At 36.4% G+C, this 16,502-nt stretch overlaps 3 protein-coding genes across 3 annotated transcripts in view; 2 read left to right on the forward strand and 1 right to left on the reverse strand.

The window, feature by feature from the left end:
- The window catches only part of LOC139130843 (uncharacterized), a 105,947-nt gene extending 99,290 nt beyond the window's left edge, over window positions 1-6,657 (forward strand). Inside the window, exons 8-9 of the mRNA XM_070696640.1 lie at window positions 4,481-4,655; window positions 6,491-6,657. Coding sequence (XP_070552741.1) covers window positions 4,481-4,655; window positions 6,491-6,651 — 336 coding nt within the window. The 3' untranslated portion in view covers window positions 6,652-6,657. The remainder of the gene's footprint in view (window positions 1-4,480; window positions 4,656-6,490) is intronic.
- Window positions 6,658-7,354: 697 nt separating this feature from the next.
- LOC139130842 (tyrosine-protein kinase Tec-like) overlaps window positions 7,355-16,502 on the forward strand; it is a 36,003-nt gene continuing 26,855 nt past the window's right edge. Inside the window, exons 1-2 of the mRNA XM_070696639.1 lie at window positions 7,355-7,558; window positions 8,934-9,049. The gene's annotated coding sequence lies outside the window, so the exon portion shown is untranslated. The remainder of the gene's footprint in view (window positions 7,559-8,933; window positions 9,050-16,502) is intronic.
- Window positions 14,167-15,972, reverse strand: LOC139130588 (zinc finger protein 862-like). The gene has a single exon (XM_070696337.1). The coding sequence runs from the start codon at window positions 15,970-15,972 to the stop codon at window positions 14,167-14,169; it is 1,806 nt and encodes a 601-aa protein (XP_070552438.1).

The following is a 16,502-nucleotide window of genomic DNA, read 5'->3' on the forward strand; positions in this document are numbered from 1 at the left end:
AGTAGTGTCTCTTAATGTAACTTCTCATTTTACTGATAACATAATTAATTAAAATAAGTTGACGTCAATTTGAAAAATTAAAGAAAATTATTTTAATGATCATCATATAGGATTTATGCACATGAGGAATCGCTAAAAATTAGGTAAAATATATTTGGCAATGTTAGTAAAAAACTTCCAATCTCTCTTTACAATATTGTAAAACATTTCAAGTTTCAATTTTACATTTAATACAGTGTAGGCGTTTTCCTATAAAATCTTTTAAAATTATCCCTTTGTACAATGTCGATTGTATTAGACTTTGAATATACCTTTCTTGGACCTTTAAGTATTTAAGGTGAAGAAATAATTCATATTCCAATTAGAAAAAGGAAGTGACATGGTTGACTTGTTGGACAAATGCAAATAATAATTTTTTTATCGCTGTAAGATATATTTGAAAACATTCCCTGAACTAAAAAAAAAAATGATGTTACATAGTCATTACAATGTCAGCTTATCTCTTAAATCACTTTCGTAAATAGATTATCAGCACCAGGTTTGTATAGCATCTATGACCCATTTAGCATTTGGGTAAATTAGCTGTCTTATGCACAACTTCATTAAATGCACTTTTCGCGATCCCTGGGATCGCCTTGTTCTAGTCTGTAAGAGAATGATTGAGGTGTAATAGCCTTTTGTTTTCCATTGATATTGTAATCTGGTGGGTAAAAGTTTCTGATGAGAAAATCTGGTGCCAACACAGGCCTTTAAACTTGCGATATGTAATTTCCATGACCCTACTAAAATTTAGTTCTAATGATCTCCGTTGTTTTTTAACATTATATATAGTCATTTATACTATAGGTCAAAACAGGGAAAAGTAAAGTGGTAGGAGGGGCACATTGCAGTTATGTAAAATGAGGAGTCTTAAATGATTTTATGCATTGCCTACAAACACAAAAAGTACATTAAATAATCAAATTGCTTGAATTAAATATCAATTTGCTGAATATATTTTTAAGAAATATATTAACAGCAACGATTTTGTTCCCTTTTCTAAGTTTTATATTTATTCAAATTATGCACTGTCTCCCCTCTTAATAGTCATTTTGTTTGTCATTCTCCACATTCAATACAGAGTGGAAACAAAAACTACTTGTTGTGTAGATTAAATATAATTTTTAAGTGAAATGCAGTGGCAGCTATACTTGATTTAGGCAAATTAGGAATATTTCTCGGGCGATAAAATGTATTCAAAAATATTGCCTGGACAAAAATTAAGATAAATGCATACATTACTTGAACATGATGTCGCATTTTTCTCAATTCAATATGCATATTTCTTTTATCAGTGAATGTATTGCTCCCATTATCCGTTTATATCTATACATATTAGGTAATGTTATACCTCTTAGATTGTATTGGACTTTTAGTATGTCATTCTAGGACCTCTCTAAAATACACAAAGAAAAATTAAATTCTATTGCTGTCAGAAGTAGCTTTTAATTAGGGACATACAAAGAAAAGCAAAGTGTTGTGGTGGCCATATTGGATTTATGCAAATGAAGAATATTTTTATGACGACAAAATATTTTAATCAACCTTGCCTGAATCAAACACAAGGCAAATAAGCCCAAAATCCGCATATATCATGTTTAGCCGAATATTTTTAGTAGGAACATTCTATCAGCACCTAGTTAATAACATAATCTTTTTACATATATGCAAATTAGGCATTGTTTACATTTCTAGATTGTAAGAGGCTTTTAGTATGTCATTTTAGGACTTCTCTGAAATACACAGTGTATAAATAATTCTATTGCTGTCAGACTTAGCTTAAAAATAGTTATTAATTGGGAAAAATACAAAGAAAAGTGAAGGTTGTGGCGGCCATATTGGATTTATGCAAATTAGGAATATTTCTATGACGACTAGATATTTCCATCAACATTACCTAAACCAAAAACAAGGCAAATAAGCCAAAAACCTGCATAACATATCATGTTTAGCCAATTATTTTTAGAAGAAACATTCTATCAGCACTAAGTTTGTACCCATAATCTTTTTACATCTATGCAAATTAGGCACTGTTTACAATTCTAGATTGTACTCGGCTTTTAGTATGTTATTCTAGGACTTGTCTAAAATACAATGTGAAAAAATTATTCTATTGCTGTCAGTAGTAGCTTAAAAATAGTTATTAATTCGAGAAAAACTAAGAAAAGTGAAGTGTTGTGGCGGCCATATTGGATTTATGCAAATGAGGAATATTTCTATGATGACAAAATATTTTCAACAACATTACCCAGACCAAAAAGGAGGCAAATAAGCCAAAAAACCTGTATCAAAATCATGTTTAGCCACATATTTTAAGCAGAAACCATCTATCAGCGACAATTTTATACCCATAAGCCCCCTTTACATTTATGCAAATTAGGCACTGTTGCACCCCTTAGATTTATTATACTTTTAGTATGTTATTTCTAGGACCATTCTAAAATGCATGGTGAAGAAATAATTTCTGTTGCAATTAGTCCTAGGTTGACCCCTTTTTTGGCGTAGATTGACTGGACTATTCTCCGGGAAGTCAAGCATCCAGCTGCTCATACACAGTTGCCCATATGGCCAGGTTTTATATGAGATCGTTTTCAAGCGACGGCGGCAGACCGTACGGGGCTCTGGATATGAACCTACCGCCAGTGTAGCTGTAATAACTGTTGCGTTGTTTTTAGTGCCCACGGACGAAGTCCTGGGGGAGTTGTAGGTTTGGTCATGTCAGTCCGTCCGTCCGTCCGTTCACGCAGATATCTCAGACATGCCCTGGTCAATTTCTTTCAAACTTTGCACAAGAATAGTACCCAACCCCATACAGATGCACGTCGATTTGTTTCACAATGCGATCGAATTTGGCCGTGTTAGAGGACTTTTTAGTTTACACCTCCATAGACTCCCATGTATAAGGCAGTTCTCCATAGACTTTCATGTATAAGGCCAAGAAAAATAAAAATTTAGTTTCTCATCGTATTCATATTGCCTAAAGGATGCAGTGACACAGTTTTTTGTCCCCACGGATAAAGTCAGGGGGCTTATTGATTGGGTCATATCCGTCCGTGAGTCCATCAGTGAGTCCATCGGTTCACGCAGATATCTCAGACATTTTGACAAAATATCATGTGACCTTGGTGACCTTTGACCTCAAATATACATTATTGTCCATAACTCAGTAACCACAAGTGCTAAACCTTTCATATTTGGTATGATGGGACACCTTATGACGCCATATATTGTACCTCATTAATTATGCGCATATCTAATTTTGAGCGAGCCAATAGAGCTAGAGGTCTGATTTTTGGTATATAGGGATAAGTTAACAATATAATTTGTTTGACAAAACGTCACGTGACCTCAATGACCTTTGACCTCAAATATACATATTTGTCCACAACTCAGTAACCACAAGTGCTACACCCTTCATATTTGGTATGATAGGACACCTTATGACACCATATATTTTACCTCATTAATTATGCGCATATCTTATTTTGAGCGAGCCAATAGAGCTAGAGGTCTGATTTTTGGTATATAGGAATAACTTAGCAATACAATTATTATGACAAAATATGACGTGACCTCAATGACCTTTGACCTCAAATATATATATTTGTCCACAACTCAGTAACCACAAGTGCTACATCCTTCATATTTGGTATGATAAGACACCTAACGACACCACATATTGTACCTCATTAATTATGCGCATATCTAATTTTGAGCGAGCCAATAGAGCTAGAGGTCTAATTTTTGGTATATAGGAATAACTTAGCAATACAATTATTTTGACAAAATGTCACGTGACCTCAATGACCTTTGACCTCAAATATATATATTTGTCCACAACTCAGTAACCACAAGTGCTACACCCTTCATATTTGGTATGATGGGACACCTTATGACACCACATATTGTACCTCATTAATTATTCGCATATCTAATTCTGAGCAAGCCAATAGAGCTGGATGTCCGATTTTGGTATATAGGGATAACTATAGGGTAGAAATCTAAATATGCCCATCTAAATATTAGACATCTACCATCGATAACAAAAGAAATTTGCTGTAATTTGAATATTTAAGGAGTTTAAGCAATTTCACTATAAATAAAGAACCCCTGCCTCAAACTCCACAAAAGTTGCTAGACATATTTTGCCGTTGTCATGCCATTGCTTCATTTAATAACCAGTTAATCAAATGCCTAATTGACAGGAGGAAATTCAAGACCATATTTGAATAGTAGTATATATTGTCCTCAAAATTACTCTATCTCGGCCCAAGTACTCATTGCCTTCAGCAATACTGCCTTGTTATTATTATTATTATTATTATTATTATTATTATTATTATTATTATTATTATTATTATTACTATTATATTACCATTATTATTATTATTATTATTATAATTATTATTATTATTATTATTATTATTATTATTATTATTAGAATCCTGTAGATGTACCAGCCAATATCGCAAAGACGATAGTGGAACGTGGGAAGACAGTATCGCTTAAGTTTTTTGCTCTGACAGTAGCCTATGAATATGTGTCTTTAGCCTTAGAAAATATGCTTGAACTCTCATGGAATGAGTTAACACTGACTGGTCAAGCTAAGGCATTAGGTGAAGTTAACCTTTTACCTGTTCTTATGGTGTATTGCATTCTTCAGCGTTTGTGTATTTATGTGTACTAGATAGAATGTAGCTGACAGAGAGATCAGTAACGATTGTGTGTTGCATAAAAAAACAGTATTTAACCTCCAATTTCATCTTTTTAAAACAGGTCACGATCTTTGCTTAGTTTTATGATCTTATAGAATAGTGCGTTCTCTTTCTTATATTTATTGAATTGCTTCCGATGAAGCCACATTTAGAACATGAATATGCGAACAACTTTCCTGTGTTATCCAAACGCAATGGTTCTTGTGTGTTTAGTCTGTAGATTTTTTCCTGAATTTGGATATTTTGTGCTTTACGTATTTCATCATATACCTATGCCTATATTGCTACATCCTAGTGACGTTCACCGTATATCAGCCGTGATATTTCATGGTAAACGTCGAGATATGCACGATGAACGTCATCAGTTTTAGAGTTTTCCTGAACTACATTAGCAGTTTGTTGGTAAACAACGTAAACAACAAAATGGCTGCCGCTTCCAGCCTGCGAAGCGATGTCGGCGACGTAAAAACTTTAGGGGCTTCGAGGAACACGGGTATTTCTGGTTGCAAAATACGGAAATAACATGTTGAGTCTTGAAATGTTTTCCAATGGTATTTTTGGTCAAGTTCTGGCAAACATTCTGCCGTTCGCACGGCGCCGGTACTGTGCACGGTCTCCCCCGAACAGGTAGTGAGCGCGTGGCGTGACAGCGATGTCGTACGCGCGAAGACTGTTGACATGGCAACTCTCAGGGTAAACTAACAAAATGGCGTCCCCTCTCAGCGCGAGCTCCGTGCCGACCGTGCGATGATCGAAATCAGGATAGATTTAAAGCTGAGGACAGTTTTTGATCGGTTACAATTGTAATAGCATATTGCACCTTAAAAAGTTCCTTCTGTATGACGATTTTTGTATCCCGATGTCTTTCTTCTTGGATTTCATTGAGATATCATTATGGACTACTTGCGATGTCGCGCGTGATGTTGACAGCTTCGTCGTATACTTTATGAATGAAGCATGTTCAATTAAACATTCTGATATTTATACGCAAGGCGTAATAAAGTAAAGCCTCAAAGTTTAAGGTTTTTCGTTTTATTAGTAAAATTATGGGCATGGGTATATGATAAACCGGTTATTTAAGCAATAAAGCACACCCAGCGACGGTATACCACGAGATTTTGACCAGTTCACGACATATATGCACGAGCGATAGCGAGTGCATATATGAAGTGAAATGGTCAAAATCGAATGGTATACCGTCGTTGGGTGTGATTTATTGCTATTATATCATAACACTATATTGAAATTCTGGCATGGAACGTCAAAAACGGATTTTTGCTCAAGCTGAGAGCTCGCGCGTGTGCCAACCGTGGCATAACGCCAATATACAACGGTTCTTTTCGCGTCTCGACCAATCAGATCATTGTATTTCCGCCATCAATATATGGTATGATATAATACCCAATATCGCCTGTTCCTTGTGTCGTATTAGCATTCGTGTCATTTGTGCTGCGTCAGACGCAGTACAAATGACACTCATGCTGATACGACACAGGAACAGGCGATATTGGGTGATAACGTCTAAGAATCAAATAAAAAACAAAATTGTATGTCTGTACTTGTTTTGGGTATAGGCCTAAATGCACAAATGAATGCATATATGCCAGGAAGGTTCGAGATGAAGTGTGTGCTGTGAAGTATGACGGTATGGAAGGATTATTGACTGGTCGATGTAGCTAAGAGGATATAAAACATACTTATCTTCATTAAATATATTTTTCTGATGTCTTTTGCAGGTTGTCCAGCAGGAAAATATGGAGGCTTTTGCCAGTACAATTGCATTTGTCAGAACGGAGCTATCTGTCATACATTTAATGGAGCCTGTAAATGTCGGAAAGGTTGGAAGGGACTTGCTTGTGATATTCGTGAGTTGCCAAGAAATATTTTTGTTTCCTAACTTTAATTGGCTGTCGACGTTTTAACAGCGACATCCAATTGGCCCTGGAAGATAATTCAATATTATAATTAGCATGGAAAGTGCGCTCTATAAAGGAAAACTTCATAGACAGCATTCTGCAGTAAGTTGTGGCATTCCCATCATCTAGCAGATGCTAGTAAATTGGTAAAAATTACAAATATTTGTTTTTTTAAAAATATACAAGCTAAGAATACAGGCACAAAACGATGCGAACATGATTGGAACTAGTTTAGGATACTTGGATGGTGAAGTAATGTCGGTTTAATCTGGAAATGTACGCTCATCTGATTTTCTTCTTAAGTTATACACTTGTTTTTATGAGTAATTTGTAATATCGGAACATTCGGCTATAGACCACCTAACACTTTTAAGAAATTTGAAAAATATGAAGGTCCGATTATCAAAAATTAGTTCCAATCCTGTTTGCGATTCTCGGGTGTAAAATTGCTAATTTAGATATTTGAGATTTGAGCAAGGATTTAGAGATATGATGATGACTTTGTTTTGAAATTAGACTTAAATTAAGAATAGAAGTAAAAATGGTGATGTATGAAAATATTTAGAATATACAGTAGGGGTGGAGGAGAAAGGCAATTGTAATTCTTAAAGTATTCCAGAATTCACATTCAATTTAGTAATGAATGAGTAATCATTAATGTCATATAATCAATTGCTTATGCAGCTTACAAACACTTAGAGATGGCACCACGAACGATGTCAACACATTACGACAATACAGCATCCTTCTTTTGTCACGCCTATAACATAGAATTTGAAAATTATCTTTGGAATCAATCACATATTTCGTGGTATATAAATGGTAGGTGCACGACAGCAAGCAAGACAATAATACCTACATATCAGAACATATTCAAGAAGCCTACAGGTAAGTAAGGAAAATGATCAGTTGAACTAGGTTGCAATAATTGTACATTTGTTTTAATACATCAAATGAAGAGAAGTGTTTTGCGTCGAAGTCCCGGAAAGTGAAAGGTTTTGTCATGTCCGTCCTTGAGTCCCTCTACAAGCTGTTCTTGGAGATGCCTCAATAGATTTCTTTCATATTGGTACTAGTACGTAGTAAGTCTATGTCATACATATGCATGCAGATGTGTTTTGCGATATAATACGATTAAATGTAGTCGGGGGCGTTCTGCTTCAATGTTGTCATGTCAAGAGCTATATATGTGCACCATTTTGTTTCACAATATGAGTCAGTATGCCATGGCCGCTATCTTGCATTGTCCACAGCCACAACAAAGACGTGTGCCTTCACATGTTTGTATTAAAGTTGAGATATGGAAATAACCGTATGTTGTTCTATGCCCATCTATTACTATCGCGATATGATCTAATAAGGCTGACAGGTAGTGATTTCATTTAAGAATTTATGTCTAAATCTTTAACACAGACATACCTCGACTATTTTTTTTTCAAAGTTGACATAAAGACATAGTTCTATGTTTACATGCACTCAATAGTTTGTTTTGTAATACGATCAAATGTGGCTGCCAGATGGCCCTTATATTACAGTTTTCATGTCTATTGCTTTACATCCTTTGCACCAATTTTAATCTTTTAAAGTTACTGCAAGAAAATAATCACTGTTAATACATTTGCCGTTTGATCTTGGTCATGATATGATCGTATAGGGCAGCACAGCAGCTGTGGTGTGGGCATTTTAATATTAGTACCTTTTATGCCCATTACAATTACCGAGCCATTTCACGAATCAATTTGTTTTTGAGTACGCGCAATGAAATAATCCTACGTAGTACACATGCCTGTCGGTTTTTATATTTGAACGTCGAAAGCATAAAAAACACAAGTACCTGAACTGATTTCTTTCTTTATTTGTGCCTGAGCTTGTCTATTTCCGTGCAAAATGAAAGTGTGTATGGCTAGATTTAACATGGAGTTGGGCATTGATGATGACTTTTATACTCAACGTTCTTTTTCTTAGCTATAATAGTGTAAATCTTAACTCAATTTAGTGTTATCATAATTTATAAAAAGGCTTGTGCAGGCTTATATCTTTTCTTTAAACACGTGATATTTTTATTCTTTCATGAAAGATTTACTTGGTCAACGAGAGAAGACAGTCGTGACAGACTAAATGATCGTCCAAAATTGTATGTTTTATCGATCGATTTCACAACTGTAATGTAGACCTGTCTTATTGTAAATGAATTGCGTGCTCGTATTTCATGTGATATTGTTTTCCACAATCATTGTAAATTATTTTTTGTATGATCTTTTAGTTATAGTAATATTCAGGTGAATCCTTTGACTGAGAACTATACCGGGGAATATAGATGTGTCGTTGAAGATCTATCAGGAGTAGAGTATTCGGATACAGGATATGTTGAGATCACTGGTAAGGACAGCGTGTTTAATCTTTCTCTGTCTTTCTGTAAAATAGGAATAACTAAGGAATATTATTGTCAGCTAAGTCAGGAAAATACCATGTTTCCACCGTTAGTTATACAAACGTCTCTATCGTAACTTGCCATCATCCTCATTCTCGTTACTCTAAATGTAATCCGTATGTGTGAGCCCATGTGAACATAGAAACATGCCGTTCACAAACTTGATACGAATTTGAATTTGCACAGGCTGATAACTATTCTTTTTTCACTTATAAGCTTTTTATTAGAGTCTCTAAAAGTAAAAGTAGTCGCATTTCTCATTACTGTCAGGAGTATCAACAAAGTCACAGTAAAATATGGTCAATGTATCAGTTAAAATAAGAAGTCAATGTTGTTGACCAGTCCTCTGTAAATATTTCCCCGTAGTATGTCTTTATCTGATTTGGGTTTTTGGCAATGAAGAGTTCTATCTTCTGCACATTCTGAACACAGTTCGTAAAGTTAAACCCCTTTTAATTACATCTCACGATATAAATATATCTCTGTCCAACGAGTGGTATATGATATAATCTTATTCTTTTATTAAAGGTGAAATGAAAAGAAAATTTTAAAATGTGCAAAAACTATAGCATTTTGTTTATTCTATCTCACATATGCTCATTATGATAAAAAATTTCGGCGATGCGAAAAATTAATCGCATTCCTCGAAAATGTAGTTGGGTGTCAGCAGGGCCTACAAATGCCCGCCATCGTCCTTACTTCCGAGTTCTGTGGTTAGGGACGTCATTTTAGTAAAACACAAGTTGCGTGCTTGCTATTCACCGCCGCGGTCTAGCAGAGTGTATTATCTTTTCTTATATCTAAATAGTTGTTGCGCTCTTTGTTAGCCATATGTAAACAGAGAGGATGGTCTATTGTGTTCAATTTAATTGCAATGACGGTACAGGGTCAGGAGCAAGCTTTTTTAGCTTCCCTACAGAACTGAGACGCAGAAATAAATGAATTGAAGCAGTCCGGAGAAAATATCGGCAGCCGGGTCAATACTCACGGCTGTGTTTCATGCACTTTGGAGACTCGGCATTTGTCGTTTTCTCAAGAATCATAACATTCATTGGATTACAAAAAAGTCATTACGCCTGAAGCCGGATGCTATTCCAACACATTTTTATTACCGCAATACTGATCAGGAACTTTTGAAGGCTCATCCTAAGGCAAGTTCTCGAGCTAGATCGGAGAGGTGTACGATATCGAACGACCCCGCACAAAGGTTTATGCAGAAATGTCGGCGGGAGGTAATTATGAGCAGGCCCGTCCCATGTTTTCACTTTCCTTATCTGTTACTTTTAACTGTGCATTACATTTTGTATCATTGGTAATCGCATATACAATTCAGTCATAATTTTGCGAGAAAATTGAAATGTAAGCAAAAAGTCAGACCAGTCGTGTTAAGCTTTCAGAACTGCAAGCTGTTTGTAATGTTTACAGTCAAGTGGATTGTAGGGAAACACAGTCCCTTCTGTGACATAAATAATAATTGTATTTTTCATATTTACAGTAGTTTAGACCATTATGTTTTCAAACACAAAATGACGAAAAGTTTAAATAAATTTAGAGTCCCAAAATCCTGCAATTAGGTTCGTTTGGAATCGCCGGTACTTCAATATCGCAGCGCTGCATGCTGCAGTTTAAACACTAACAAAATGTGTTACATGAATACTCAAATTTGTGAGAACGCGTGCATGTACAGTGTATAGGACGCGTGAACACCGAGTATAGTTTTCTGTGAGTGTCAGAGGTAAGATGTAGAATCTTAATATTATTAAACGGATGATCTTTTTTTGGAGGATGTGGTCGCCCCGAAATGGACCGTTTGGTTTATGATCTTTTGATGATCGGATCTATATCACTTCAGTATCAGCAGGTCATTGCCGGCGAAGTATCTCCGACATCCCGTGGGTGACATCGGTTTTCTAGTTCAGGGTGTCAAGAAGTTCCTGCGTCCGCGAACGCAGTCTCCTTAGCCTCTGTGGCCGGAAACGGTATTGGGATACTTCGGTAATGCCGATCATCAGCCGGCATCGCTGGCAGTAAAGATTTACCAGCATTACCTTGAGTACCTTGATTTCTTGAACGCGCTCGTACGGGTGTCGTAGCCTCGACGCCGCCATTGTGTTTGGTATTCTGATCGTGTACGCATGTGTATGGAGTCCTTTACAGAGTTGTGCGCTTTTTATTTTTAAACCTGGTTTTTCATATTATTTAATTACTAGAAAAGAATGTAGAATATGTAGAGTTTGAGACCAGATTACCGTTGTACTCTGGCTAAGTCTTCTAGGTCTGAATAGTCTGCACCGTTCTCGCTGTCACTGAGCGACATTTTGTTTAACTCATATGACGTCACTAGACGCTCTCAGATGGCGAATTTGAGAAATCGATAACAAAACTTTCTTGGCCAGTCTTGCTGATCGTTTCTTTGTCGAAACGAAAAGGTGGTTTTCAGACGTATTCTTTGCACTATTTGTCTCTAATCTTCTTTTACATACTTAATACTTGGAACATGGTAACTTTTTGGCTATTTTTGTCTTTTCATTTCACCTTTAAGTTGGAATACACGTTACCAACTACTTTTTTCAAAGCAATAATTTTTATTCAAAGATGATAAGAAAACCCCCTCATAAAGCAGAGTATCTAAAGTTTAGCTGGTGACGATGGTTTTCTCGAAGAATGAAGAGCATATATATATATATATATATATATATATATATATATATATATATATATATATATATATATATATATATATATATATATATATATATCAATGTTGAGTAGAAAACCTCAATTTTTCTATTAATGATAACAATTAAGGTGGAGCTGTATGTTGCCAACACAGTTTTTTTTCAAAGCAATATTTCTCATCAAAGGTGATGAGGAAATTCCCTCATACCATATATTTTCAAAAAGTAGAGAGTCAAAAGTTTAGTATGGTAGCAGTAGTTTACCCAAAGGATTAAAGTTCCATTAGCTGTATCTTCTGGCGATTTTTCCGTTAGTTTTGATTGAAATGATCACTGGCTCATGTTGAATAGCCTGTCAAATAACAGAGAATCGCATATTATCCGGAAACATTACGTGCCCTACAACTACATAACATGTGATTTTACAACGACAATTTCAATTTTTGTCCGGACAGAAATACAAACTGTGTTGACACGCGGATTGCAACGTAGGCATTCTTCTGCACCTGCGCGAGCCATTGACAGAAATTTCAAAATAAATATTCATTACTTATGCCCGGTACTTACGTCGTAGTCCATTGTCTGAGTACGTTGCGTAGCTAGATGTCTGGCAATCCACGATGCAATGTTGTTTTGATCCCGCAATAAACGTGAACTTGTACATCTGGCGTGATCGCGGCGTCACCATATCTGCGTTCTCCCCAGCACGCTGAGCATGCCAGACGTCAACAAACGAGCTCGGAAGGGCAACACATTTGAACAAAAATTGGCAGTTTTATGTGGTTATAACATCACTAATCATGTTTGTTTCTTCGTAAAACAACATTTTGCAACAAAAAAGAGCCTCCAACATGGAATTTTCCGGGGTAACAAATGGTCAAAAGTTACAAATAATGGCCCTTTAAATAGATGTATATTTAGGGAAAAATCTCACTTTTCATATTTTATGATAAAAATAAATTTAAGGTAGAGACACACGTTAGATGATACTTATTTTAAACTCACTTTTTCTCAATAAATTTCACTTTTAGACCCCACACATTATATATTTTCTGTTAGCCCTATATCTCAACATTATGAAAAATATGTTTATTTTCCGAAATCACAGTGTTTGTGACCATTTCTCTCAAAAATATGCGTTTTTGAGTTTTTTTACCTAAAAAAAATTAGGTGTTACAGGACTATGGCGACTTGAGATCTTTTAACAGAAATCAACAATTGAGTAGTCTGGGGGGAAAACGGTGTCCCAGATTTTCGGTAAAATTGATAGAACAAGAGAAATTCTTGCTGAAGTGAACGAAACCCGGTAATTTATTCAAAAACCCAGAGTTGTTACTTTCACACCTTATTGTGCTGAAACAAAAGGGAATAGAAAAAATCTGGGACACAGTTTTTTCCCCAGACTACTCAATTGTTGATTTCTGTTAAAAGATCTCAAGTCGCCATAGTCCTGTAACACCTAATTTTTTTTAGGTAAAAAAACTCAAAAACGCATATTTTTGAGAGAAATGGTCACAAACACTGTGATTTCGGAAAATAAACATATTTTTCACAATGTTGAGATATAGGGCTAACAGAAAATATATAATGTGTGGGGTCTAAAAGTGAAATTTATTGAGAAAAAGTGAGTTTAAAATAAGTATCATCTAACGTGTGTCTCTACCTTAAGTCAAATACTTGACGCTATTTTCTGAAATGTAATATTTCACTTGGAAGAAGAGTACATGTAGATAAAAACGACTATAGTATTTTGCATTATCTATCCTCATTCTGAAATGGCAAGGGTTGAAAGACTGACACTCAAAAAGTGATTAAAAATCATGATTAGCACAATTAAAATGCCTCTTATTCAAAAGGTAAGAACTTAATTGCCAAACAAAAAATCGTTTTGTTATATAGCATTTAAAGTATATAATGTGAAAATTTCAGAAAATTGACCCAGCTAGACTGGAAATAAATTTGAAATTTTGAAATCTGAAGGAAAAAGAATGCAGGAAATAGGATGATTTGCATAATTTGCATAAATTTAAACGTTTTTGCCACTCAACGTTTGACTGCTTTACAAGTAGAAGGTGAACCCTACCATATTTCAATTTTTTAACAAATTATTAATAAAAATTGAATGAATAACAGGGGTTTCACTAAGTTTTCAAGTAGGGGGCCACAATGAAAAAGTAGGCGGCTTGCAGCTGCGAAGCAGCTGCCACGACCGCGAAGCGGTCGTCGGGGGAAGGTTGCGGGAGGGGGGTGTCCCCCCTCCCGGCCGAAGGCCGGAAGCCCAGCAAAATTAGCAAAAACACTCACTTTTTACTGCCTACATGCAGTCATTTGAAATTCTAGTATTTCTAGTATAAATGCCATTTTCCTAGTAAGTGTTTTAAGTCCATTCATGTGTCACAGAGAATATTCAAGTCAAATGGGCTCATAGTGTCACTGTATTCAGTGTCTGAGTCAGAGTCATAGTCATCAAACTCGCCCAAATCCAGAAGTTTCAATGCTGTTTGGACCTCGGCCTGGATTTCATCTAATGTGATGGTGATGGGAATTTGTTCAGTCTGAACTGAGGCGTCAGCCATTTCTGTGTGACTTTCGGTGTTAGCACTGGCTTCTGTGCTTGCAGAATTGGATGATGCATCTCCTGTTTTAGGTAGCTTCCTCCTCTTCTTCAAGGCTAACCACTGTCTGACAGCTTCATGTATCAATGAATCACAATCAGGTGAGTGCAGCTCTGGTCCATTTAATGTTATGTGGAGAAGAGCATTCATGACATCATTCTTCAGTTGGCTCCTCAATCTGGTTTTCAATAGCCTCACTTTGCTGACTCCTCTTTCAGGCCAAGCATTTGACACTGGTATGGACAGCAGTATTTGTGCAATTTGCACAAGCTCTGGGTAAACATAGCCAAAGCTAGATTTCATCCTGACTACACGAGATGCACACCATTCTGTCGGGGTTGTATGTGGAAGCACAGCTGGGACATCCTTTTTCCAGGACAAGATGTCATATTTCATCTTTCCCCATTCTGCTATAAGCTTATCACACATTGTGGCACCTTCACTTGGAAAGACATGGGCTGCTAATACACAGATAGCTGTTTCTCCATAAGTCTTAAATTCTGGACTATCTTGTGTCGGCATGGCAGTGGGATCAAAAATTGAGAATGCACTCAAAATTGGAGCTGATTGGCCTAATCGATTGTCAATGTTCTCTTTCAGGGAAGTGATATATTTTGTCATAAGACTCTTCAGCTGGGATTCATCATGATCTGTACAATTCAAATCTAGGCTACTCAATCGCCCACCATCACTGAGACCAATCTTTAGTTGCTCAATGGGTGAACCATTATCCAGGATGTCCGACAATTTGTCTTTTGTGTATTTGATTAAAGGCTCTAGATGTGCATAGTTGATGGTATCCCGCTGGAATGCCTTGCTCAATTGAGCAAGAACAGGCAGAACTTCTCTCAATATGTAAATTGCTCCAATGAATTTTACAGTGCGCATCTTCTTAAATAGCCCAAAGGAAACAGCGTCACTTTGTAGTTCCTCAAGAGCCCGCAGTACAGGAACTATCTCATCATATATTGAGTTGACAGCTGACTCAAAGGACAGCCAGCGGGTTTTGCATGCTTTCTTTAGTTTCTTTGCAACGGTTTTCCTTGAAGTCTGGCTGGTCAGCTTTATTTTTTTCATTTCAGTTTGAGTTTTCAGATAAACCGCCATCTTCTTTGGAGAGTACTCAAACAGCTTCCACAACTGGGTTACCATGGTTTCTACATTGTTTATGTAGTTGAGACTTGCATTGGTATCTGTACAGGCCAAAGCTAATCTGTGACAGATGCAGTGCACAGAAACAATTGTTGCATTAACTCTCTTCAACCTGGCTGCTAGTCCATTATTTTTGCCAACCATCACACTGGCACCATCAGAGACAAAGCCTTTCATATCCTGTAATGAAAGCTTGAGTTCTGCAAGTGTCTTACACAGTACATCAAAGAGAGTTTGTGAATCAGCTGAATCTGAATCTTCCAAAAGGTTTTCCATGAACAGGAAACCTGTTTGAACCCTGCCAGTATCATGGTTGAAGAACTGTATGAAGCCAACCATCTGTTCGAGTACAGCTATGTCAGTCATATCATCAACTAACAAACCGTAACATCCAGCTTTATTGACAATCTCCACCATGGACTGCATTATTGTATTACCAATGACTAACAATATTTCACGAAATGATGCTGGTGCTCTGTGTTTAAAATATTTCAATTCAGCAACTCCGAGTTTTTCAACAAGACTGAGAGGGAATGTGTTTTACTGTTTGCAATAGCTTCTTTGGCGAGCCAATAAACTGCATAGAATGTTTTCAACAACACTTCATCATGCACCTTTTCTTTGGTGTCTAATTCACTTTGAAAACATGACATCCTGTTCATGAGTTCATCAGTCACTGCATTTTTGTGCTTCAAGGAATCAGTATGATTTTCAAAAGTGCTTTGCTTGAATCTCACTGATGGTCTCTTGGAGAACACCTCAGATTTATTTTGGGGACTGACACCACTGTGTTTTCTGCAGATTAGGCAAAACACTCCCTGATTTTCAATGTATACACTCCACCAAATCCCAGTTTTACAGCAGTAGCTACTGGACTTCGAGAGCAGCCACTCATGTTTGAATCGATCTCTCTTTGTAGCAAGTCTCTCTCTTTCTAATGGACTGAGAGATGTACA

The sequence above is a fragment of the Ptychodera flava genome, chromosome 4, assembly GCF_041260155.1.
Source record: "Ptychodera flava strain L36383 chromosome 4, AS_Pfla_20210202, whole genome shotgun sequence".
In the NCBI taxonomy this organism is placed as follows: Eukaryota; Metazoa; Hemichordata; class Enteropneusta; family Ptychoderidae; genus Ptychodera; species Ptychodera flava.